The sequence below is a fragment of the Gossypium hirsutum genome, chromosome A09 (genome assembly GCF_007990345.1).
Source record: "Gossypium hirsutum isolate 1008001.06 chromosome A09, Gossypium_hirsutum_v2.1, whole genome shotgun sequence".
NCBI lineage: Eukaryota > Viridiplantae > Streptophyta > Magnoliopsida > Malvales > Malvaceae > Gossypium > Gossypium hirsutum.
The window spans coordinates 65,239,890-65,265,945 of NC_053432.1; the positions used below are offsets into that span (position 1 = coordinate 65,239,890).

General features: G+C 29.6%; 2 protein-coding genes and 1 long non-coding RNA gene across 3 annotated transcripts; 1 reads left to right on the top strand and 2 right to left on the bottom strand.

Moving 5' to 3' along the window:
* Positions 1–3,567: 3,567 nt before the first annotated feature.
* Positions 3,568–4,479, top strand: LOC121206128 (uncharacterized). Its single transcript, XR_005901111.1, has 2 exons — positions 3,568–3,853; positions 4,086–4,479. It is a non-coding gene; the product is annotated as an uncharacterized lncRNA (long non-coding RNA).
* Positions 4,480–8,301: 3,822 nt separating this feature from the next.
* Positions 8,302–9,390, bottom strand: LOC121206129 (protein LURP-one-related 8). Its single transcript, XM_041076431.1, has 2 exons — positions 8,926–9,390; positions 8,302–8,816 (listed from the first exon to the last, which is right to left on the bottom strand). Exons 1-2 carry the CDS (start codon positions 9,187–9,189, stop codon positions 8,439–8,441), a joined length of 642 nt encoding a protein of 213 aa, XP_040932365.1. The 5' UTR covers positions 9,190–9,390; the 3' UTR covers positions 8,302–8,438.
* A 3,898-nt stretch (positions 9,391–13,288) lies between these two features.
* Positions 13,289–14,958, bottom strand: LOC121206130 (probable DNA double-strand break repair Rad50 ATPase). The gene is made up of 4 exons (XM_041076432.1): positions 14,560–14,958; positions 14,346–14,456; positions 13,708–13,788; positions 13,289–13,594 (listed from the first exon to the last, which is right to left on the bottom strand). The coding sequence occupies exons 1-4, from the start codon at positions 14,809–14,811 to the stop codon at positions 13,520–13,522; spliced, it is 519 nt and encodes a 172-aa protein (XP_040932366.1). The 5' UTR covers positions 14,812–14,958; the 3' UTR covers positions 13,289–13,519.
* Between the last annotated feature and the right edge of the window lie 11,098 nt (positions 14,959–26,056).

The window sequence follows — 26,056 nt, forward strand, 5'->3', positions numbered from 1 at the left end:
TGCATATTATCGTTGCATTATTTATTTGTTCATTGTTTTATATTGCCATGTTAATTATTCCCCATGCATGATTGTAATCGGATTATGTTCTTTAGGTTAGTTATATTTTTTAGGGTTCGTTAGTCGATTTTATGCATACACATATTACCCCATTCATCGTTTTTCGCTTGATTTTTGAAATGTGATTTTATAAAACCCAAATTTTGTGATCAATTTCGTCTTATTTCAAATCAAATTAATGCATTTTGAGCTAGTTTCACAATTTTTTTAAAAACTCTTTAAAACGAAGGCGAGATTCGATATTTGGCAATTCGCAGAATCGTGCCCTAACGTGTTGGGTTGCAATTTCGCATTTGCTCAAAATAATCGAGTATCCCTTCAAAATTTCGCTCATGCCTTTTAAGAACTCTTTAAACCAAAGATAAGGTTTGATATTTAGCAATTCGCGGAATCGTGCCCTAATGTGTTGGGTTGCAATTTCTCGTTTGCCCAAAAAAATTAGATAACCCTTCAAAATTTCACTCGTGTCTTCTAAAAATCCTCTAAAACGAAGGCAATACTCGGTGTTTGACAATTCATGAATCATGCCCTATTGCGCTGGGTTGTGATTTCTCGTTTGGTCAAAACAATCTAATATTCCTTTAGGCTTTCACTCATGTTTTTAAGAAAACACTTTAAAACGAAGGTGATGTTCAATGTTTGGCGATTTGAGAATCGTGCCCTATCGTGCTCGGTTGCGCTTTTTCATTGGTTCAAAACAATTGTAGATCCCTTCCGAATTTCACTCCCATTTTCTAAAAACTCTAAAAAAATGAAAGAAATGTTTGATGTTTGGCAATTCGGGGAATAGTGCCCTATTGTGCTGGGTTGCAATCTCCCGTTTGTTCAAAATAATCGAATATCTCTTCGGAATTTCACTCGTATTTTCTAAGGCGAGGCAATGGGTCAATGTTTGGAAATTCGAGGAATCGTGCCCTACTGTGCTGGGTTTCGGTTCTCCATTGAACTAAATAGTAAGCATCCTTTTGTGATTTTCAAATTAAAAGTTTTCAGACGTCGAAACAAGAAGATTTTTGGCAACCAACTCGGGTTATTCAAATGTTATCAAAAAGGAACCACATTTCAAAAACGTTTTACAAAAGGACAGCATTTAATCGATTTGGTACCAATTTTGGGCGTAGTGAGGGTGCTAATCCTTCCTCACGCGTAACCGACTCCTGAACCTGTTTTCTCAAAAATTCGTAGACCAAAATCGTTGTTTTAGTAAATCAAAAATGTTTTATTAAAATAATCAAATTCTTAGGTGATCCGATCTCACCAAAATAAGAGGATCGGTGGCGACTCCCATATTCCATATTTTATTTTCAAAAAGTCGATTCCCCCCGTTTTCATTAAATTTTAAAATATTTGAAAAAGGGATGGTTTCGACAACGGGGATTGACTTTGGTTTTGAAAAGAAAATGAAAATTGGGAGTCGCCACCAATCTTTTTTGTTTAGGTGTGATCGGATCACCGAGAAGTTTGGTCATTTTAATAAAACATTTTAGTTTACTAAAACAACATTTTTGGTCTATGAAAATTGAGAGAACGGATTCGGGAGTCGATTACGTGCGAGGAAGGGTTAGCACCCTCGTCACGCCCAGAATTGGTACCTAATTGATTAATTAACGTCTTTGTGTCGAATGTTTGAAAATTTGGAAGAATTTTAAAATACAATCCCTTTTTATTTAAAAGGCTTGAATAAATTGAAATGAAGTGTTGAAAGCTACTCCTGTCTCGAAGCAATAAAATGTCACGTCCAGTAAGTTAGGATACGACATCTAGAACCTTTAAGAACAAGCATGCTTTTTATTTAAAATTCAAAAAGATATTCGATTACTTAGAGTAAATGAAAAAAATCGAAACCCAGTAAGTTAGGGTACGATTTCTCGAATTTCCAAATACTGAATATTGCTTTTGTTTACAAAAATCTTATCTCGCGGTAACAAAATGTCATGTCCAGTAAACTAGGGCACAACACCTCGAATCTCTGAGAATAAGTGTTTCGTTCAAAACTCATATTAATTTTACAAAAGTATTCCATCGTTTAGGTTAAATGAGAAAATCGAAACCCAGTAAGTTAGGGCACGATTCTCTCGAATCCCTAAATATGAAATATCGAATATTTTAAAAAACAAACTTAGTATGTCGAGTAAAAATTTATTCAAACTTGTAAAATGTAAAAGAACTAATGACATGTGCTAATATGCTCAACAAGATTATAATAAAATACAATGATATAAATGACAATAATATGAACAAAGATATCAAAGTAAAAAAAGAACAAACTAATTAGAAAAAGTATAAGTAAAATAAACAAATATAAGTTTTAAATAAAAGATTTGAAAATAAGAAAAAACAAAATTAGAAAGAATATGAAAAAATAAACAAATAAATAAGATACATAATACAATATTAAATTTGATGATTATAAAAGTAAAAGAAATAATAGATTAATAAAGAATAAGTATAAAATTTCAGTATAAAAAAAAAGGGAAAGAATAATAAACAGTAGGTACAAAAGATAAAAATATAGTAAAAGCCATAATAATAATGATACTAAATAATAGTTGTAATAAAATAATAATAACAAATATAACAATAAAATGTAATAATATTGAAAATACTAATAGTAAAAACATATTAATAATAAAAATATACAATAAAAATATGTAAATAATAATAGTAAATGGTAAAAAGAAAGTACAATAAAATAAAAATAAGTATAATAATAATAATAAGACAAATAATATAAAATAAATAATAGAAAAATTCTAAACAAACAATACTTAAAGAAAAACAAGTTTAAAATAGATGCTATAAAAGCAATCTAAGTAAATGATATAAATTAATTTAAAATAATTATTATGCAACAAATGAGTAAATAAATAAATAAAGTAATATACCTAAAATATATAATAAAAAAAGACAAGTTAAAGTAATATATACAAAGTTTAAGATATAATATTTAAAAAAATTTAAAAAAAGATTTGAAGATGAATGTATAAAAGGATAATATGTATATATATACGTTAAAAATGAATAGTATATATATAAAAACTTGAAACAAATATAAAACAGTTTTTTAAAAAGGGGAATATATATATACATGTATAAATAAATAATATAACCAATTTTAAAATACCATGTGATATAATTTAAATTAAATAATATATAAAATCTAAAATAGATAATAAATAAAACAACATATTAATATATAAACAGTTTAAAATAAAAGGGGTCAAGGGTTCAATTGAAATCAAAATAAAAATATGGGGTATTAATCCTCAATAACAAAAAGCCAACAAGAACTCACATGAAACGCGCTTAAACAGGCAGAGGTTCATAGGGAAAATATCCCACACCACTAAGCGCACAAGTCTCTTTGACGAACCAAAAGACCGAATTGAATAGAAAATAAAGTTAAGGGGTCAAATTTTAAAAAAAATAAAGAACTAAATTAAATGATCTAAGAAACACGGAAGGGCCAGGGGGTAAATATCCCATTTAATGGAAATGCACAGGCCCCTCCTTCCCAAACGCCGTTTGCTTCTGTTTTATAAACAAATTTTGCTTATTTTTTACTTCACCCCTTTCCTCCTTTTTCTTTTTTAAAAAATTTACAGAGCCCAACTCCCCATTTTTTCTTCTTTTCCTCTGCTAGGTTTTCAAAGCCTAGCTTGCGCTGAAATAAAAAGAAGCAAAATAGGTTTTCAATCTTTCTCTGCTAGGGCAAAAGAGTTAGCCCATCCTTGCAGCTGCTCCGTTGTGCGCGCACCAACGATGGCGGCCCGAAAAAAAATCAACGGTAAAGGTATTCCCTCCCTTTTTCTTTTTGATTTTCGAATGTAGTAATAAAAAGAAAAAAAAGATGAAAACAGAATTTGAAACCAAACTAAGAGCAAAAGATAACCTTTTGAAATTTTCGTTTTTGATTGATTTTCGTATATTTTCTGAATCCCCCCCTTTTTTACATCCGTTTTTCAGTGGCTTTATAACCGAAAAATAACAATACAATATTATTCCTCGTTACTGTTTATGTCTAGGTTCTGCTCTCTGTATGCTCTTGTCCTTGCTACTGTTCTATCACTGTTTCAGCCTCTGTTATGGCTGCTACTTTCGTTTCTTTTTTGCTCTCTTTGCAAGCTTTGAAGGAGGTGATGGGATGGAGCAGAGGAGTCAAGCCTCGGGGCGAAGAGCGGGTGGTGCGCCCGAGGAGGAGCGGCGACAGCTCTTAGGCTAGGGTTTCTTTTTTTTTGCTGAAAGTTAAAGTTATGAGCTTTTGGGCTAGGTTTAGTTTGGGTTTGGGTGATTTTTAAGATTGGGTTCAATTTCATCAATTGGGCCGGGCGAATTTGGGCCTGTACACGTATAACTATTGCTCTTTTTCCATTTATTTTGTTATATAATACCTAATTTTAAGTATTTGTGCGGGATCAATTAACTCCATTTTTTTATAATTTTTTATGTATTTTTCTTCATCATTATTTATTTTTAGCAAATGATTAATCCAATTAGTTTAATTAATTTATTTAATTTTTAATTTATTTGATTTAACCAACTATTTTATATAATAATTCAATCGATGGACTTATATGGTATAAACCTAATCCTTAATAGTTTAAGGTAAACAGATAGCTAGAATCTATGTGCAGTTTATGGATAATTTTTTGGATTCGAGTGTATTAAAACACATTATTTTTTATTTATAAATTGAAAAATGAGTTATAAGTAGTTTTAATATTGTGTCAAAAAACAGATATAATTAAAATTTATAATAAAAGTTTACAAATAATATATTTATTCAATTTATTAAAAAATAATGTGTCACAAATAGTTTTTTGTTTTAATAAAAATTTTAAAGGAAATTTTAATATAAATGTAAATTCCTTTTGTAAAAAGAACTTAAAAATGAATTTTAAATTTAGAATTTCTTTCTAAAATATAAATAAAAATATGGGTAAAGTACAAAAATAGTCACTTTGGTTTGTTTCAGGTTACATTTTAGTCACTTATATTTGAAATGTTACGTTTTAGTCACTTATGTTATTATTTTGTTACGAAATGATCACTCTTTTGTTAAGTTCCGTTATCTCCCTAACGGTAATCCTACGTGGCAGTCTAACTAGATTTTAAGTGCTAACTTGGATTTCCTAATGAGATAAGAATAGATTTTTTATTAAATAAATTTAATTAATTAAAAATTTTAAACGCTAAATCTTAGTTAAAAAACCGTTCATCTCCCCCTTTTTTTAGTTTTCTTTTTCAATTGACTAAAAAAGCTATTATCATCAAAATTTTGTATTCACATACAAAAACAAAAGAGAATTCAATGGAAAGTCCAGGTATGTCTTATTCACATACAAATTTATGTTCTAAAACTTAAAATATAGTGGTTGTTGACAAATAAGAAGATGGTAATCGTTTTTGTTCCTAATTATTGTATTTTCTAATTCTTCACGTTCTTGAATAATTAGTTTCTCAATCCGGTTTTTTCTGATTTGAATTGGCTTGTTTGTTCACATCTCTTTGTGGGTATTCCTTTTTTCTGATCTGAAATTCTTTTAGTTGTTAATATTCATATCAAGAATTTTAATTTAGGGTTTTCATTAAATAATAAAAAATTCAATCTTTTATTTTTCAGTATTGAATAAAAGAGATAGAGGAATGCAAAGAAGACATACCTCCATCTTTATGAAGCAGTCAATTTGATTTCAACGATTTTGATCTTAATAATAGTTTTTCCAATCAAATGAAAAAAAAAACATTGAAAAAAAGAAGAGACTGAAGAAAAATTAAAAAGAGGAGATGAACAGTTTTTTTAGTTAAGGTTTAGGTTTAAAAATTTTAATTAATTAAATTTGTTAATTAAAAATCTATTTTTATCCCATTTAGAAATCCAAGTTGACATCTAAAATCTAGTTGGACTACCACGTAGGATTACCGTTAGAGAGATAACGGAACTTAACGGTAGAGTGATCACTTCGTAACAAAATAGTAACATAAGTGACTAAAACGTAACATTTCAAACATAAGTGACTAAAATGTAATCTGAGACAAACAAAAGTGACTATTTTTATAGATTACCCTAAAAATATTTATACTTTTCCTAAATTAAATGAAGAATTACATACGGAGTAAATAATTATATTAATATTATAATAAATGATGTATCAAGCTATGAAAATGTCCGGTTTTTGTAATTTTATAATATCACGTAAAATTGTTTCTTGTTTTACTTGTGGATCTTATTTTATACTATATATTTAATATCTTTTATAATGTTTTTCATATATTTACAATATTATATCTTATAAATATTTTCTGAAAATAATATTAATTGAATAACATAGCATAAACCATAAGAAGGAATATTAAAGTCAGGGGGAAGCCAAAAATTTATTTTAGACGTGGAAATTAAAATATAATTTTTAATAGCTTATATATTTATAAATTTTAAAAGATTAAATTAATTTTTTATTAATTTTAAAAAAAATTAAAATATAATTTTATTTTTATTAATTTAAAATTTTAAAACTTCTAAAATACCTAAATAAACTTGCCAACCCTAGATACTCCACTTTATTAAAGTTTTGAGTACCTCTCCAATTTGTTTCGTGGATGTTCACCCTCCTTCATTACACCACCACCACCAGGGATCTCCCACCCAACTTGATAACCTTTTCTAACTTTTATCCAATCACACATTTGATCTAACATTTAACTTTATAATTTGATGCACCGAGCTAACCAAGACTCACATCTTGGGGTGGATTAATTCTATTTATTATTAAATTAATACTTGTTATATCTCATGTGTATAAGGACATATAGCAAGTCGAAAGGTCACTTCGAATCAGAAGACCATTCACAAGTTCATATCCCGACATAACCATTCGGACAAACACAAATCATTCATCACCCAAATCCTTAAGCTTCCGTAAGAAATGTGATGTTGTTAATCACCAAATATCATGCAAGTTCAATTGTTTAATACCATTAAGTCAAAATGAATGACAAGATTTACCTCATCACATGCATTCTCGTCCTATTCAAGATATGCACCCCACACATTCCGTAATAATGATTAAATGACAAGTTCAACACGTTAACATCATCTTACATGAGACCCTCACTTATAAATATTTCCAGAAACAATGAAGAAAAGATGGACTCTTCAAAGATATTAATCCTACACTCTGCCAACTCACCTTCAACCCTTAACCTTAACATTCTTCTTTCCTTTACTTTTCATAACTTCCGACGCTCCACCCCAATTGGGTGAACCGGCCTCTATGATAACCGCCACACTCTTTTCCGTACCTTTTCATTATTGTATCACTATATCAACAATCTTAAAGTTATTGTTGTTCAAGTGTCAAGTAGAGACCTAGCAAATTGAGATGATAAGTTATTGTGTAAACTTACAGAGCTAGCAAACTGGCCACTAAATAAATCAAATTGCGAACATGGCTAGACGATCTGCTAATGAATTATAATCTTTAAAAACCCCTTGGAGCAACCCAAAAACCAAATATAAATATTCCTTATACTTTCAATTTTAGTATTAGGCTTAAGTTCTCTTACTTCTTTACTTTGCCTACACCTTTTGTTAAATTAAGTATAGCAAAATATCTTGAAATACAAGTAATGTTGCTATCAATGCAACTGAGCCTGCAAATCCAATCCTAAGAAAAGTCTTGAAATGCAATCCACCGCAAAAGAAATTATATACATCAGCCTTTTTGACGAGACATATAAAAAGTTAATCAACTGAACAAATTTAATAAAGTAATTCAAAAACTAATCATTTGACTTCACCCAGAAAATAATTTTAACAACTCCAAATGATGGACATCCGTGAGCAATCTGCTTAACGATTTCGCTTTCTTTTTCCCACTGAACTTGTTTGTTTGTTTCTCGAGAATTTTGGATTCCTTACGGTAGATATCCTTTGAAGTGTGACCGTATCATCGTACTAATATAAGTTTGAGTGGTCCAAATGAGCTTTGTCAGTATGCTTTTTCCATGTTCCTAAATTCCTTTTTGATTGTACAAAAAATTTTAAGCAAAAATAATATATACGGAAATTATAGCTCTTATTCGATATTCTTGTAAGAATTTTTTAATGTTCCTTTACAAAGAAAAACCTCACACCACAGCTGCAGCATTTTCATTTTCGACCTACCATCATATACAAACAGAAATTCCCCATTGGGTGCTTGGTTTTTTTATCAAAAACGAAAAAAACCAGCTTGAAGATGATCAAAACCAGACATATATATATATAACCAGATGCTGCAAGTTTGGAAATTGTTGCTATGATTTTCATATCGATATATAGATAGACAAACAGACAGACAATGTTTTGGTAAAGAAAAGCAAGAAATTAAAGATGGTTATCGTCTTGAAGATCCGAACATTTGATCAAGAAGGATGACGAGAGCCATGGCAAAATCCGTCCGGATATGACCAGGCTGAACAACAAGGCGAAAGATGTCGTTTCCGTAGGCAACTCCTCCATGAACGGCCTCTTTTTTCTTGATCTCTGCGGCTAATCTCCTCCTGTCATCGTATACGGAACACGATCTTTGCGAATACGACCCTTCGATCTCGTATACGACGTTGTTGCTTCGGTTGCTAGTGTTTTCGCCGGGTATAACGTAAGCCAAGCACTTGTTGTTTAAGATGTTCATCGATTTCCTTACACAAAGTAGGGGATTCGTTGAGGTACTTTCGCCTTTGTAAACCAACCAGCTATCTCCCAGGCTCATTTTCTGAACAAAAACAAATAACGTTGAAACATCATCATCATCATTTCATCGAAAACATTAGCCAAATATGCAAAAAAAAAAAAAAGAAAAAAAAGTGAATGCGACGCTGTACCTTGCGGCGGATGGTAAGGAGAGGGTTGCCAGTGGCATCCATGAGAAGGATCTCACCCTTGTTACCGTCCATGTAATTATCTACCCTGAACACCAAATCACCTTTACTACCAAACACTGTGAAGCCATTGCAGTTGAAGAGCAAGGATTTTTTCCATACGGTTAGAATTGCCTCGGATTCTGGTGCTGCTAACACCTTAGGCGGCCTCTCGGAGATGGTACCGCTACCGGAAAAACTACTAGCATTGGGATAAACCTTTGTCATTGCCAGCCTTTAAACACTAATTTGGAAATAAGATTGCAACACTAAAACTCAACTCAAGATGATCAAAGTGAGAGATGACAGAAGGAAAAAAAACTTAATGGGCAGAGCGAAACTTTGGAGCTTGGTTTGAGTGGAGGAATTAGGCAGAGAGAGTATTTTTATAAAGGAAAAAAGTATAGGGCTGGGAGGAAGAATAAAAGATGTACAAAAGTCTGATACGAGTGCGCCACCATTATATGACGTAAAACCAGCACTATAATATTTTTCGTGATTAATAATGTCTTAATTAAATTTGAAATTAAATTAAATCAAGTAAAATATTTTAATTTTATTCTTGTCACTGGTTTTAACAGTTAGATGGAAGAATATAGTTTGTTTAATAATTTTATTATATGTTTTAATTATATTTATTTTTTATATAATATTTAAAATTATTTATAACATTTTTAAACATACTTAAACTTATATTTTTTTATATTGATAATAATATTTATATCAATCGAAATAATAGTGTATCGTGTGATAGAATATAAAAAATATAGTTGAAAGCAAAGAAATGGAAGTTATAGAAATAGAAAGGGGCGAAATGGATTGGATGATGCGCATTTGATAAAATAATAGGTATTGAGAGATTAAAAATGATAAAAATGGCCTACCTATCTTTCCTTGTAAGCCAGCAAATAATTAATACTAATGTTTAACGTCTCGGTCAAGGATATTAAAACTGTTGGGTTGCTTTCTCTTTTGTATTTGACCATCATTTATTCTTTTATTGTTTTCTTAATAGTTGGGAATTTTTGAGTATTTTAATTTGGTTGCAGGGTTAAGATTTTTTTTTACTTGGTGTATCAGAATCCGTCACGTATATTTACAAGTTATTTAAAAAATTATTACATTTGAATTTGAAGGTGACTAATTGATTTATTTAAATATGAATCTTGAAATAAATATTAAAGAAATAACAGAGTTAGTAGAATTAATTAATTTTATTTTGTTGATTGAACTAATTCAAAATTTTATAAAATCGAATTAAATAAATTTATTACATTTATAATTTTATTTAAGCATAATAAAATTAGAATTTTTATAGAACACTAAAAATATTGAAGCTGAACTTCTGTATTGGGCCAATTAGTTTGGGTGATTTTGTTGATTAAATCATAATTGATTTTCCGACTATTACTTGATCATGTAATTTGAGTTATAATTAATTACTTGAAATTTATTCAACTCAAGCCATTTATTAAATTATTTTATCATTATAAAATTTGAAAAACTGAAACATTTTAATTTGATATTTGAAATTCTAATTAAACCTAGTCGGAAATTATTGGCTTCTGCTGTGTTAAATATTTGGAGGCTGGATTTGAATTTTTAATTAAGATGACTAAATATAATTAAAAAATGGATAATATTTGAATAGTACATAAATTGACGGGGTGCAATAATAATTAATTTAGTGTGGTAGTGTTAAGATTTGTGGCTGAGAGGTAATCTGCAGTGAGGGAGAATGGACACTTGGCGACTGACCAATACTTTTGCTTTGATATTTTTGTGACGATGTTAGCATTGACTTTTTCCTTGCTTATTTTAATAAGTAACACACGAGTCTATGGATTGGGAGTCCACATAAGTAAATTGATTGGAGCAGGATGGGTTAGTGCGACACCCCCGGAACCATAGTATAATTTATCATTGTACGCGTCTAGATAAGGTTTCCGGCACTTATGACCCTCAGTTCCAAAAGTTAATGGACCCAATTGTCTGAATCATTTCTAGCCCTTTACCCCATCTTCTATGGATGGATTAAAGGTATTTATAGATGAAGTAGGAGTGAGTTTGGATTGGACTGATATATATACTATAACATCAATTTAATCTAATTGAATTATAGATTTAAAATAGGAGTTTCACTTGAAGTCAGAATTAAACAAGTCAGATGGGGAAAAGACTCAGACGAATTGAGCAAGTTGAGTGGGCAAGGAGATGGAATGAATCAAGGAAGTTGAGGAAAGGTTTGGGTGTTGTGTGACAGTGAAGCTGGGCGAGAGGAAAGGAAATAACAAGTCATTTTGGAAGGGTGAAAGTAGAGGTATTGAAGAAGGATAATAAATAAGTAAAAACGGGGGTTTTAAGTTTTAGTTAAAAGTTAAAAAAATACCAATTCAGCAATTTGTTAGTAGATGAAATTAATTTTTAAAGGTATTGACCAATTCAAGTAATTGTTTTATTTAGAATAACTAAATTAATAAAAAAATATTTTAAAGTGATCAAAATAAAAATGACATTAATTTAAGATGATTTGCAATATAATTTACTTATTTTTAATTTAATATTTAGTATTTATATATCTCTTTTATTCTTATTATATATTTTTCTTTTACTATTTTCTTTAAAAACTTAAACAATTTAACTTCTTCTTCTTTTTTTTTTACAAAAGGGATAGGCAATGGCTTCTGTCTCTCTCAGATAAAGTGAGTTTATTACAATTTTAGACCCTCATATTATTTTGCAATACAATTTAATCTTTTTAGCATGAAAATTTTAAGTTGGAGGACAAACGACAATCATTTTTTTAAAAAATTTTGTATGTTGGTTTATGGTTTATGTTTGGGATTTTTGTATCTGTCGCTGTCAATAATGTTGTCTCTAAAGTTTGAACCTGCATTCTCCTCCTCCTAAGAGTGCATTATATCTTACTTTTACACCTAACCAATTGTTGGGATTTTATTTTTATGGCTTACTATAACATTGGTATTTGAATTTAACACTTGTTTTCTAATTTGGTACCTAAACTTTTTTTTGTCCAATTTGATACTCCCAACTTAACACTTTTTTCCTAATTTGATACATAAACTTGACATTTTTTCTTAAGTTGGTACTTCATCTTTTTGGGGGTCCAATTTGTTTTTTGAACTTGACTATTTTTCCTAATCTAGTACATAATTTATTTTTGTTTGATTTGATACTTGTCAAACATTTTACAAATTACTCAAATTTACTAAAAATGTTTTTTATTTATTTATGAGAAAGCAAAAATAATCAATGTATGACCGACATATGACAGATGATATAATTTTTTATTTTATTTTATATGTTCAATTACTTTTAGTTTTATTTATTTAATTAAATATTTTATTAATAAAAAATAATGAATTTCTTTTAATTTGAAATTTTAATTTTTTTCTTATTTAATATTAATTCGTTAAGCATAGATCAATACTTTTTTTAACATGAATTTCCTCTAATACTAATAATATTTTTGTAGCATAACAACTAAATTTTAACACCGTTAATGTTTTGTGTAATTTATATAACATTTAATAAATTTAGATACCAAATTGAACCTAAAAAAATTTAGATACCAAATTAGGACTCAAAAAAGTTTAAATACAAATTTAAGTAAAAAAATTTCAACGTCAAAATAAAAAAAAAGCGTGAAATTCAAGTACAAAATATTATGATAAAGAATAATTTTATTAGTAACGAAGTTAACTAAGCTGACCTAACAACAAACATAATAAATCACTAGAACAGAGTTCTACGTCGCTAATTACCTAACCTACTTTTTGCATGCAAGTGTTTATTTACAATACCAAGTTGTATTTATATTATTATATTTAGAGGTTTTGAATGCGCTCCTCGTCATGCCATTATAGAAATTAGCTTGTTACCAATCCGGGTTTAGGAATGTCAGGCTCCTCTTTCTAGTTACAATCATGGTTGTAGCAACCATTTAATAAATATGAAATCCAACGTATTTAAATGTGTAATATTTTCTCAGATCAAAATTATAGATAATTTTTTTATATATATATATATGTATCCAACATAAATATTTTGAGAAAATAAAAAAGTTTGAATTCCATAATTCGTTGATGCCACTAAAAAATATTTTCAGAAATGGCAAAATATGCATTTGAAATGTGCCTTCTCAAAAAAGTAAAAAAGGGCAAATAGGCAAGACCTCACTTTCGTTCATGGCTGATTTATGACCTTGCCACCTCGTGGCAGGAGTTGGGTAAGGAGGTTTTGTATGCTAACCCACCTTATCCAATTATTCTTTTTGTTTTCCATCCGGCAAGTTTTACGCAAGTGATAATATTAATATATATTTAAATTTATTGGACAAATTATTATGGTTGAGTTAGATAGAAACACGAGGAGCAAATAAAAGTTACATGTTTGGTGACACCTGCTCAGTGGCTACTTTCCTAATTGAAGAACCAGCTGAAAAACATGGACAGTAAAACAATAAAATATATGACACAATCAATCAAATTACAACACGCAAAGCACATCATGTATGTTGTTTTAGTCAGCACCATTTTTAGCTAAGTGTTTCAATACTTTTGCTCAGCTCCTCCAGCTTCTTCATCCTTAATCTCTCGCTTTGACTCACCAGCTAACCCCCATTTCACAGCAAAAAAATACAAGTAGGAAAACAAGCAATATGTTACTTGGAAAATTTTGTCATGAACAAGGCTTAACCAAAGTAAAAAAGAAGAAAATATTCACCTCCATTAATTTGCTGACTAGTTGTGTTTTCTCCTTGTTCTTGTCATTGAAGGCTTCAAGAGCTTCTTTGTACTCTCTTTCCTGTGATTTACGATTATGATGTTGAAGTTTTAAAAGCATTTAGATACTTATTTAGGGTAAAAGTATCACAAAAATCAATATATTAGAAATCAGATTATATTGTACTCCTTCTACTTAAAAAAGAGCGAATTGAATTTTTTTTGTTAAAAATTTCATTCATTTGTATTGTTGAAAATTAAGGTGGTCGACACAATAATTAACCAAATAATGACACATGACATGTTACATATATCTCGTATTGACGTATAAAAACCAATTTTTACTAGTAAAAATAGAAGAAATTTTTAATATAAAAAAAACCAGTTTGCTCTTTGATATAATGTACAACAACTAATTTGCTTATTTTTTTGAATAGAGAAATAAAATGCATTCTTACTCCTAATACAGCCACGTTCGTGGTACTTTTACCTTATCTTGTTGCATTAATGAGATGTGATTATATATCATCATCAAAATAACTAATTATGAACCATATATGTATATATATTACTAATTATACCCTCTATTGCCAACTTGACAATCATTTTAATGATTAGTAATGAAAATAATGTTTGCACCTTCTTCTGGCAGCTCTGTCCCAATGGTTTCAGCTCCCGGTTAACGGTGTCTATCTTCTTACGCAGAAATGCAATGTCCTTTCTCATTGGATCTATCAGGGCATCAAGCTCCTGCAACATTAATTTATATCTGTTAGATTCTCATCTATTACATGATGCTAGCTATTTAATTTCTGAACTATCATACTATGCAAATTTGTTGGTAATAACTTACTTCTCGAATGTCAGACAAGCGGCGAGTAGCTTCTTCGACGCGTCCCATATAAGCCTGAACCTTGTCTCTCACCTCCATCTTCTTCCTCTCAATCTCTTCTTCTTTGGCTCGAAACAAAGCCAATGCGGATTTGGCCATTTCCTCTTCCTTGTCATCTTTCAATGGAGTTTCATTGGTAAGGATGATTCCCGAGTTCTTTACGCGCTGCATCTGGGATTGCTGTTGTTCCCATATCTGCTTTGGTGTTGCCATTGATGCCACTAGTCCCCCACCCCAACCCTGCTTTTCCTTCTTCCAATTCTCTTTGCCTTTTGCCCTTTTTCTTTCCAATGATGGCTCTCTTTCCCCTGCTATAGGTAGGTTATATGCAAGGCTGGCTTTAAAGATATCATACCAACTAGCTTACTTTAACACAAAACAATTTACCAGTATTATATAAAGTTATTGAAATGACCACTTTGTCTACTCACTTTATGTTCACCTTTCTTCACACACTGTCATTTACTTGGCATCTGTACAGTTTCTTCTTTTCTTTTCTTTTCTTTTTTTTTTTAATTCAAATTTTAGCTTAGAAGTAAGTTGATACCATGTACAATTCTTCCTTGTACACCTTTCCAACTGTATTTTTTTTCTAAAGCTTGGATTGCAAGAGGATCTATATGGGCCTCTTGTGGAAAGTTGGTCTATTGACAACTTCAATTAACTGTCATTCTCTTTCTCTCTTGTATCCCAGAAATTGTGAAATAAAACTAAAATTTTGTATTAAAATGGTCTAAATTGAATTTCTAAGAGATTAAAGGATTAAATTGAATTATTAAAATTTAGTTGAGATTGCATTGTTTTACTAACGGAATCAAGGCCTTCTATTCCATGGCCCATTTTTAATATTAAGTTTTAATGTAAAAGTATTATGGAGTCGCCTGTATTAAGAGTTAGATTGTATTTTTCTTCCTCTAATAATAAAAAAGGTAAATTAATTCTTGAAAGTTAAATGAAAGAGTAAATTTGTCGTTCCAGTTAAAAGTTTCATCTATTTATATTGCCAAAAACTAGTGTAATTGATGAAATAACCAGATAGTAACACATAACATGTCATATTAACTCTTAATATATATAGTGACTTTCATGATACTTTTACCCAAAAATTTGACTTTTTTTTAATAAAATATATAACTAGAACACTCCATATTTCTTAAATTATTCAGATACCATACTTATATTTAACACATAAATATAAAAATATAATTCTTTCGTATATTTGTACCATATTTTCAAATCTATATAGCATAGCATACGTGCTAGTGTGATTATTGGTGCGCAAATGATATTGGGGATGCCAGAGTGCAAATTATTTATTATAAATAATGTAGCTGTCATTAAAACATATATAAAAATATATTGGTTGAAGGGTCCTAAAGAGTAATGGTAAATCTTCATTTTCCTTTGAGAAGAAGTCTTACTTTATGGAGTGGACAAGAAGTGGTCACCTACACAAGACATGGGGAGGGAAAGCCTTAAGAGACAAGACAGAGTTGGAGAGACTGTCAAAGCAGCCTAGGTAGCTAGCTGCCTTTATTTCATTATATCATCACCCTTACAGCGTGGACTTCTTTATTTTTATTTTTTATTTTAAAATAAAAACACATGTGCCAGGGAGGTTAGTGGTTGAAATGCAATTTTTTTTCTAGATGTTATTGGAAGTATATATATATTGCTTTAACTTCCGAATTTGAGCTGTTGTGGTAATTTTGTATTTGATATGAATATATTTATTTTATTAATACATTTAATATTTAAATTATTTACTAAAAATATTTTAATATCAATAACAATTTAAGCAACCTAAGTTATGTGTTATTACACTATTATTGACTAAATTTCAAAAGTCTTTCACTAAATTTCTGAAATTGTCAACAAAATTTTAGAAGGTTAGAAGGTGAGAAAAACTGTCAGAATCATATGGTTGGCTTTGTGCTTTTAATTTTAGGTTTAGGGGTGCATCATTTCTCTTTTGGGCACCTTAATCTATGGTTTAAATATATCAACAAAAATTCATTAAACAATTTTTAATATCTATTTAAATATTTAATATGTTATTGAGTTTAATCAAATGAATACTAATTTATTTGGTATTCTGATTTTAGAAAAAAATTTATTTTAAATTTGACAAAAATTATAAGTTTAAGAGTTAAAAGAGATAAAAAATTAAATAAAAAGTTAAAATAAATTTTTTTTATAAAATTGAAAGTACCCAAAATATCATTATGACACCAATTTACACAGTTGTATTGTCCTTTACGGCTTTAGTTGGTCAGCTTTCGATTTATTTTGAATTTTGAGTTAAAATTTTTTATTGCTTTAATTGGGCCCGAATGATTTCAAAGTAAATGATAAATTTTAAAAGAAAATTTGCTTGAGAAATTTAAAATTTCAAAATTGAAAAGAAAAAGATTTGTGAGAGAAGAAAACAAAAAGGTTTTGAGAATTTAGAAAAATAAGGGTCATTTTATTTTTTAGAAAATAAAAAAATTAAAGAAAATATCTCACTTTGAAGATTTAAAAAGTGATTTTTGAAAGATAAAAAATGAAGATACGAGAAATATTTTTATTTTTAAAAAATTATAGAATACATTCAATAAATAAAAAAATATTTTCAATAATTAAAATATGAAAATATATTTGATATACACATCTGGTACAAGAACACAAACTAGTTTGATCCCTATTTCACTATCTCATAATAAAAATAATAAAAGATCAAATAAAAAATTCCTACATTTATTTACATTCAAGCCAAAGTAAGAGATTTAATGTTTAAAAATGTTTGAATTTTTTAGTAAAAACAATGTAGATATATTATATGGTATTTATATTTTACAAATCCCTATTCCCCGAAAGTAAATGAAGCATTAGAAAAACTTATTTCATTGATTCAAATCTATATAAATGCAAAATAATTATTTTAAATGATTTTTAAGATATTCAATGCTTGACCTTAGTTGTAGTTCATTTCTGTAAGAAATTTTTTATTTTATTTCTTGTATTTCTATTACAAGAAAATGTATGGTCCCTATTTTCATTTGAAATTGTGTTTTTTAAAATTTTAAAAATATAAAAAATGAGAGCCGACTTTTCATAGAGCAACTCTTGTTTCTGTCAAACTTAAGAGGAATTTATTTGTCTAAAATGTAAAACAAATTGGAAGCGAAAATAGGCAAAAAGAAGAAAGCGGCGGCAGAATAGGCAGCCTCTTTTCATTTCCATTTTTAATAATGTAAACAAGAAGCATTACAATGTTTGTTTTATAGAAGTGCTACCATGGGATCATATACAACTTAAGATGACCTTTTTTTGAGAAGAATAACGTTTCACCATTTCCATTCTATAGATCAATAGCTGTTGAAGGTAAAAGATTTCACTTATCTAACTTTCCATCTTCATCTTTGGTTCTGAAGGTACAAGATTTGTGTCCTTTTTTGCCTCTTGTTAGCTAAGCCCACCTACATAGCTAATTTATGCTAATATCATCAATTATTCTTTAACAAATATATTATATGTGATAACTGGGTGTGTTTTATAAAAGCCAATGAAGAGAACATGATGAAAGGAAATCGAGTTCGAGAAAGGATTGTATGAAACTGTGATTTCATACCATCCCTATCCTTTTTCAATTGGAGAATAACAAATAAGATTTTTTTTTTATTTTCAGCTTTTTCCCCTTAGAAAATTCAAATCCAACTAAAAATACTAAAAACCATGAGGAAAAATCTGACTTGTTATCCTCCTATTGGAAAGGAATAAAGATAACGTGAAATCACAGTTTCAAACAATCCTTTCTAATCAAGTTCACTACGGTTTTATGTATACTCCTTAGTAATTTTCCCTCTTTTAGTCATACAAAATTAGAAAATAAATCATCTTTATAAACCTTCAAAAACATAGGCACAATATATATAACACATCTATAAATGCACATAAAAAATATAATCAAAGAATGATGATGCTAAGTGAGCTTTATAAATAAGCAATTGTAAGTTGAAAACCTTGGTTTTCTTGGAATCAAGAAAATGCTGATCATTCTTTCTCTTTTCATTTGTTGCTTCGTAGTTTTCTTAAATTTCCATTTCCTGAGTTTCTCTTTCAGTTCTATTGATAGAATTACACATTCAATATTACTCGAGGAATTTTTGTTATAAACATTCCTTGTAGCTTAACTTTTACCCTTTAAATTTGAAAATGAAAAAATGCACAGGTATTATATATAGTGTAATTGTTACGAATTTAGAACTTTAGTCTTGAAATTAAGAATTCTCACAAAAATTCCTTAAGGCACCAAAACAATATAGTAGGAGCAATTTAAAGCAAAATGATCAACAAGAAAGCTAAAAAGCCACAAGAAGCAATGCACACCAATTATTTGAGTAAATGCTCTCAATATATACTATCGAGACCATTTTTTTGAAAACGGGCATTGACTTTTTTTGAAAACGAAAACTAAAACGGGAGTCGCCACAGATCTTTATTTGGTGTGATCGGATCACCTTCGTTTTAATAAAACAATTTTACTTTACTAAAACGGCATTTTGGCCTACGAAATTCAAGAGAACAAGTTCGGGAGTTGGTTACGTGGGAGGAAGGATTAGCACCATCAACACGCCCAAAAATTGGTACCGAATTGACTAGTTGGTGTCTTAATGTCGAAAATTGAAAATCGGGAATGGATTTGAAATACGATCCTTTTTCGTTAACATCTATTTTAAAATTCTTGAATTAGCTCAAAATGATTGTTAAAGATTTCCTTATCTCGAGATATCGGAGTATCAAATCTCGTAAGTTAGGACGCAATACTATGAACTTCCGAGCACAAGGTCGTCTTTAATTTTAATTGAAATTCCGTGTATTTTAAAAATCAAAAGGATATTTAGCTATTTTAGAATCAAAGTGTAACGTCCCCTAACCCTATACCGTCACCAGAACAGGGTTACGAGACATTACCAGTCAGTACAGTCCAGTTCCGGTCATTAATTAAAATAAATATTCACACACATTCTAGTTTTAAGATGTCATCCCTTTAATGGGCCCTCGCGGTCCAATATGAACAGTAAATTCAATTCGGGACTAATTTAGAATCACTACGAATTCTTAGTAAATTTCAAAATTCATACTACATACCGTTGCCAACCATAATTTACTCATTTCATCAATACTTCTATAACCTAAATGACTCTCATAAAACGTCCTAGGTACTTGCCATTATCAATACTCAACATACTTTACCTTAATGAATTCGGGATCGTCTTGGGATGCTGATTCAACGTACTATCTTTACTTAACCTGCGCACGGAAACAAACTGTACGCTGAGTATGGTATACTCAGTGGTATTTCTATAATCCGAACAATTAATAATATAACAAATACTTAAGATCATAATAATAATTACAATTATTCAATTATTTATTCATAGATAAATTTCAACTACTTACCATATAAATTTTATACAGTTCATATAATAAACACAATAACATAATTGTTCAATTCTTAAATAAATCCATTACTATTTACTCCGTTCTTTCACTTACTATTCGGTATAGCTTTCCTTAATTTACTCACAATTCAATATCATTAAACTAATTCAACTATATACTTATCAATCATATTCCATTTTAATTCATTTCAATAACAGTCAATTTCATTTATATCGTATCAACTTACTATCCCTGATAGCTTTCAGTATATACATACGATTCATATATCTCAAATCACATTTCAATTCATCAAGTGGCATTAGAGGTGATCATGGGCCGAGCCGGGTCGGGTTCGGTCGGGCCCATACAAATTTTTAGGCCCGTCTACTAGGCCCGGGCCCGGCCCGGCCCGAAATATGGGCCTAAAATTTTGCCCAAGCCCGACCCGAAATAAAATTACTAAGCCCGAGCCCGGCCCGACCCATATTAATTTTTTTATTTCATTAAATAAAAAAATTTAAAAATATAATAAATCAAATATATTTAAAATCATAAAAACAAATATTAAAACAAATAAAAATAATACTAAAACAATTCTTAAAACAATACACAAATTAATAATATAATAAAAAATAGTTATATTAAAAATTTAAAATAATTAAAAATAAAATAAATATATATAATTCGGGCCGGGCCCGGGCCAAAAAACTCTTACCCGAGGCCCGGCCCGTTTTCTAAATGGGCCTCGTTTTTTTGCCCAAGCCCATTTTTCGGGCCTATATTTTTACCCACACCCTCCCATTTTTCGGGCGGGCCTTCGGGCCGGGCTGGGCCGCCCAGCCCATGATCAGCTCTAAGTGGCATCATATATCATCAATTCGAACTCCAATCATTTCATGAACCTTTGGTTCATATTTTCAATTTCATATCTAAATTTTTAATTCTCAATTCAATTTCTCGTTTCATTTCAATAGTTTGATCAATCAAATTTATTCGATTTATCTTTCACTTATTTACCCCTATTAACAAACCCGGACTTTAACGGATACACGGATTCCAACCCAAACACACCAGTACGGCACATTGTGCCAAAACAATACATAGTACCTGATCAGTATACGATATATAAAGTGCCTAAAACGACACACGAGGTGCCTGATACGACACACGAGGTGCCTGAAATACGACACATAAAGTGCCTGATCGATAAAGCCGGCAAATCCCGTACACTTCCAGATCCTATGGCATGCCAATTATATCCGACTCAGCCCGACTAGTTAATAGGGTATTTCATTCACTTTCTCAATTTAATAATTCTTTCATCAATATACCATTCTGATAATCACATATATTCACCCATTTTCACAATTCATACAATTTCATTCAATTCAACAATATATTTCAATTATTCACATTAATTCATAATTCAATACAATTCAATTCACTTTTCAATATCAAATATTCAAATATCACAATCTCATATATTCATATCAATTTCCTCATATTTCCAATCAATATATTTTCAATATAACATTCATTCAATATTCAAATTTCTACATAAATCATGTATATTTTATAATTCAATCAATATAAATTCAATCAAATAATTTCAATCAATATAAATTCAATAAATTTATCGCATACCAAAATCAATCCATTCCAATTGTAAAACATCATAATTCTAACACTAACAATTGCAATATGTATATAAATATAACAAATAATAACTAAGTTTGGATTATAGAAATACAAACCGTAATTTTCGAGCTAACTCCCGTTGACTTTGTCTTGTCCTTTCTTAGCCGAGATTTCCGGTACCACATTGACAAATTAACTTGGAACCTTTAAAACCTTATTTTTCCTTTTTCTTTTCTTTCTTTCTTTCTCCCCTGTTTCTTCTCTGTTTCGTTTCCTGCTATTCTGTTTCCTTCCTTCTTTTTATTCTTTTGTTTATTTCCTTTATTTCCTTTTTATTTACTTTACTTTTAATAATAATAATTTAATATATATTTTAACATATAAAAATCTCAGATTTTTATGTTTATGCAGCCTCACTTAGGACAAATGGCATAATTGCCATTTTGGTCCTCTTCAGTTTCTTTTAATCTACAATTTAACTTTCATCCTTTATTCAATTTAGTCCTTTTTCTTAATTACTCTTAATTAAATTAAATTCACTTAATTAAACTCTAATTAACCACTCATTTTACTTCGTAAATATTTTTAATAAATATTTACGAATCCGTTTTTCAAAAATGGAGACCCAAAAATATACTTTTTCGGTAACGGTAAAATTCGGGTCGTTACACAAAGAGAGAACCGAAACCCTGTAAGTTAAGGCACAATTCTTCGATATTCCAAAACGCAAAACATTACCTTATTTTGAAATTTTGTTTTTGAATTGTAGCGAATACGACATTTGAACGACGTATGTTATTTGTTTAGGTTAAAATAAAGCGATTTATTGGATAAATGTATTGGAGTCTAATTCATGAAGCAATGATATGAAATACGATATAATAATGCATGTGGACGATAATACATGAATAGCATCACGCAAATGTACGACGATAATGTGAAAATACAAGCGAACATATTATGGTAGATACAATGACAATAATGATTCAACGTACATTATTTACACACTAACATTAGCAATCGAGGAATAATAAAAACATAGATAACAAATAAAAAAACAGTATAAAGCGAATCAAAATAAATAAAGCATAAAAGCTATTTAAAATGATAATGAATAAGTTTAAAAATAAATAAAGTAAAAAAATGAATTTTTTCTAAAATCAATGATGCATAAAACAATTTAAAAAAGGATGATATATATATAAATTTTAGAACAAATAATACACATATATGTACATAAAAGTGTAAAATGGATAATAAAACATATAATGAATAATAAATAGAATGTTTAAAATGAATAAATAGAATTTTGAAAGACATGTGTATTATTTATTTAAAGCTATTTAGTATTTTAAAATAAATTGTAACAATTTATAGTAATGTTTATGAATAATATTTTTTACATAAGATAAAATGGTATAAAGTATTCATAATTGATCAATAAAAATAATTTAAAAATATCATGTGGAAGACATACAAAATAAAGAAATGTGTAAAAAAAACAAACAGTTTATGAACGTAAAAATAAAACAAATAACATACGTAGATATTTAAAAAGATTGATATGTAAAACTTGGAATAAACAACAATAAAACAGTTTAAAAAAAAAACAAATGACAAATTTACAAGTATCATATAAAGTTTGAAGCTGAATAAAATATAACATCTAAATAAATTGTAAATAGGACATATAACAAAATATAATAAACAATTTGAAATAAAAGGGGGAAATGATTAAATTAAAATCAAAGTAAAAGAAAAGGTATAAATTATAATAATAGAAAAGTATCAGGGACCGGAATGAAACACGCGCCGAAGAGTGGAGGTTAACTGGGCAATTACCCCCGACCCCCTATGCGCAGCATTTCAATGCAGGACTTAAATGTAGTAAAACACAAATTTTCGGGCAAAATTTTAAAAAGGAAAAGGTGTGAATTAAACGAAGCGAAAAGTGGAGGGACTCGCCGCACAAAAATCCCAATGGATGCAAAACTCGCGGATCCTGGCCTATGCGGGTTGGGTCGAATCCGGGTAGCCCTATACGGCGTCGTTTTAGGGCCACTGAGATAGGCCCTAAACGGCGCCGTTTTGCAACTAATACAAAAGCAAAAATTTTTTAAAAAGAAAACCCTACTCAGCAGTCATGTTTCCCCTTTAAAAAAATTAAAAGTTCTCTCCCCCCTTTAGCCTCCTCCATGGCCGACCATGGATTCCTCAGCGGTCCTCCACGCCCACGCCACGAACGGCGACCGATATTGTGCGAGGCGGGCTCTTTCGACCTTCTTTTAAACGGGTTCGAGGACCGAGCCTCCCCGAACTGCAGCGCCGCAAGAAAGGAGGGGCCCTTCGGCTCCTTTCTCTCTGTCGCAACCAATGGCCAGACCCCAGGGGTTCGGCGACCTTTGGATCGGCGAGAGGAATGCCGGAGCACACCCCAAATAGTAAATCAGAGGTACCTTTTTTATTATTTTTTCCTTTTATTATTGTCTCATAAATAAAGAAATAAAAAACAAAATAAAATACAAAGATCGGAATTGAAACGCAAACAAAATATTCACTTTCGAAATTTCTATTCCTTTTGATTAATCTTGTTTTTGTGAGTGTCTGTAAAAAAAATTACAAAGGTGTATTTTGGCCTTTTAAAAGCCGATTCAAACGACTCTCTATTTCTATTTCCTTTGTCGTTTCTGCTTTTTTTTTTGCTGCTTTTGTGGCATTTAATTTGTTGCAGGTGTCAGACGGCCCTCAGAGGCGTGTGAAACGGCCATGACAGAGGCGTGGTAGCCGAGGGGAGGCCAACAGTTCGGCAGCAGCATGCTTGGGGGCTAGGGCTGCTGCTGTTTTCTCTTCTTTGCAAAGGGCTAGGGTTTAGTTTGTTTGGGCTGTTTTGGGCTAAAATTTGGGTAGTGGGTTTGGGTTAATTGATGTGTAATGGGTCTGGTTTTAATTTTGGGCTACACATGTTGTAAAAGGACTTGAAATTTGGACTTTTAAATTATTTGGTGGGTTTATTTTGGTTTTATTGGTTTGGGCCAAAATTGGCTATTACATATACTTAACTCACTAATAACTTAATATAATGAGATTAATACAAATGAATGGAGAAACCTCTATTTATAATTGAGTCCCCCAAATCAACAATACAAATTGAGTTATATTGATGGTCAAGATTGGAGCTTATTTACAATTGAGAGTTCTAAGAAATTTAAACTCTATATAATCTTATTCCTTCATGATTTACCCTATTTATTTTGGTAACTCTAGTTTGGCTAGATTGTTTTTACCGAACCATCAAGGTTTCAAGTAAATAAGCTTCTTCATAGGTTTAATAAATCGAGCCAATTTATGTGAGTAAAAAGTTAAAAAAAAATTCAAAAATTGAGTGAGTTAATAGAAAAAATATTAAAATCAACAACTTACTCAATGGGAATTGAGGTATAAATTTGTTGTGGTGTGGATTAAACTTTTAATAGTTACTACCTGTGTATTAAACTTATTCACAATTGAATCCAATAACCTTTCAAAATTTCCAACAAAGAAAAATAAGCACAATAATTTATACTTTAAGGCTGAATGGAAAGAGCATCTTCATTTAAAAGAAACGCAATGACAAAAAAAAAAAAGTAAGCTTTTTTAACACAAGATTGTTTCTATGTTTTTTTTTGTTTTTTTTAAATTTCAAAATCAATTATAGTTTAATCCTTATGTATGTATTTCTATATACAATATCTGAATTACAAATGGTTTAATCCTTAAGTGTAAAAATCCCAATAATATTGCTAAAAATATATCGATATTTTTAAAATTGAATGGACTGTTAATGGGTGTTTATAAGAATAATGATTCAAACATTCTTACAAGAATTTATGTGTATGTTCTTGGATGGGAAAAGAATGTTGGTTTAAAGTCGTTTTGTCCGCAAGCTATCCAAAATTCATCCATCACTATATTCTATTTTCCTTAATTATTTAATTAACATTGTTGTGTGTATATATATATATATTTCATTCAATAACATATTACTTACATTTAATTTAGATTTTAAAAATATTATTATATTATTATAATATTTTTTATAATTTTTAATTTAAAAAATTAATTAATTATTAATGCGACAATTCATATATATATTATGTCAGCAAAGTTAACTAATATTAATTTTCTATCCAATTTAGAATAATTTAATAAATAAAAAAATATTAAAAAAGAATTATTTGTTCTACTCCTCAATCCATACCGAATTTAAATAAAGATTATTTGACCTCAAGTTTGTGTAAATTTAAATTAAATAGTTTAAACATATATTTATCTAAGTTTAATCCTAATATATAAAATATAATATTGGGATATTCTATTATTTTTTAAATAAACAAGACCAAACCCAATCTAAACC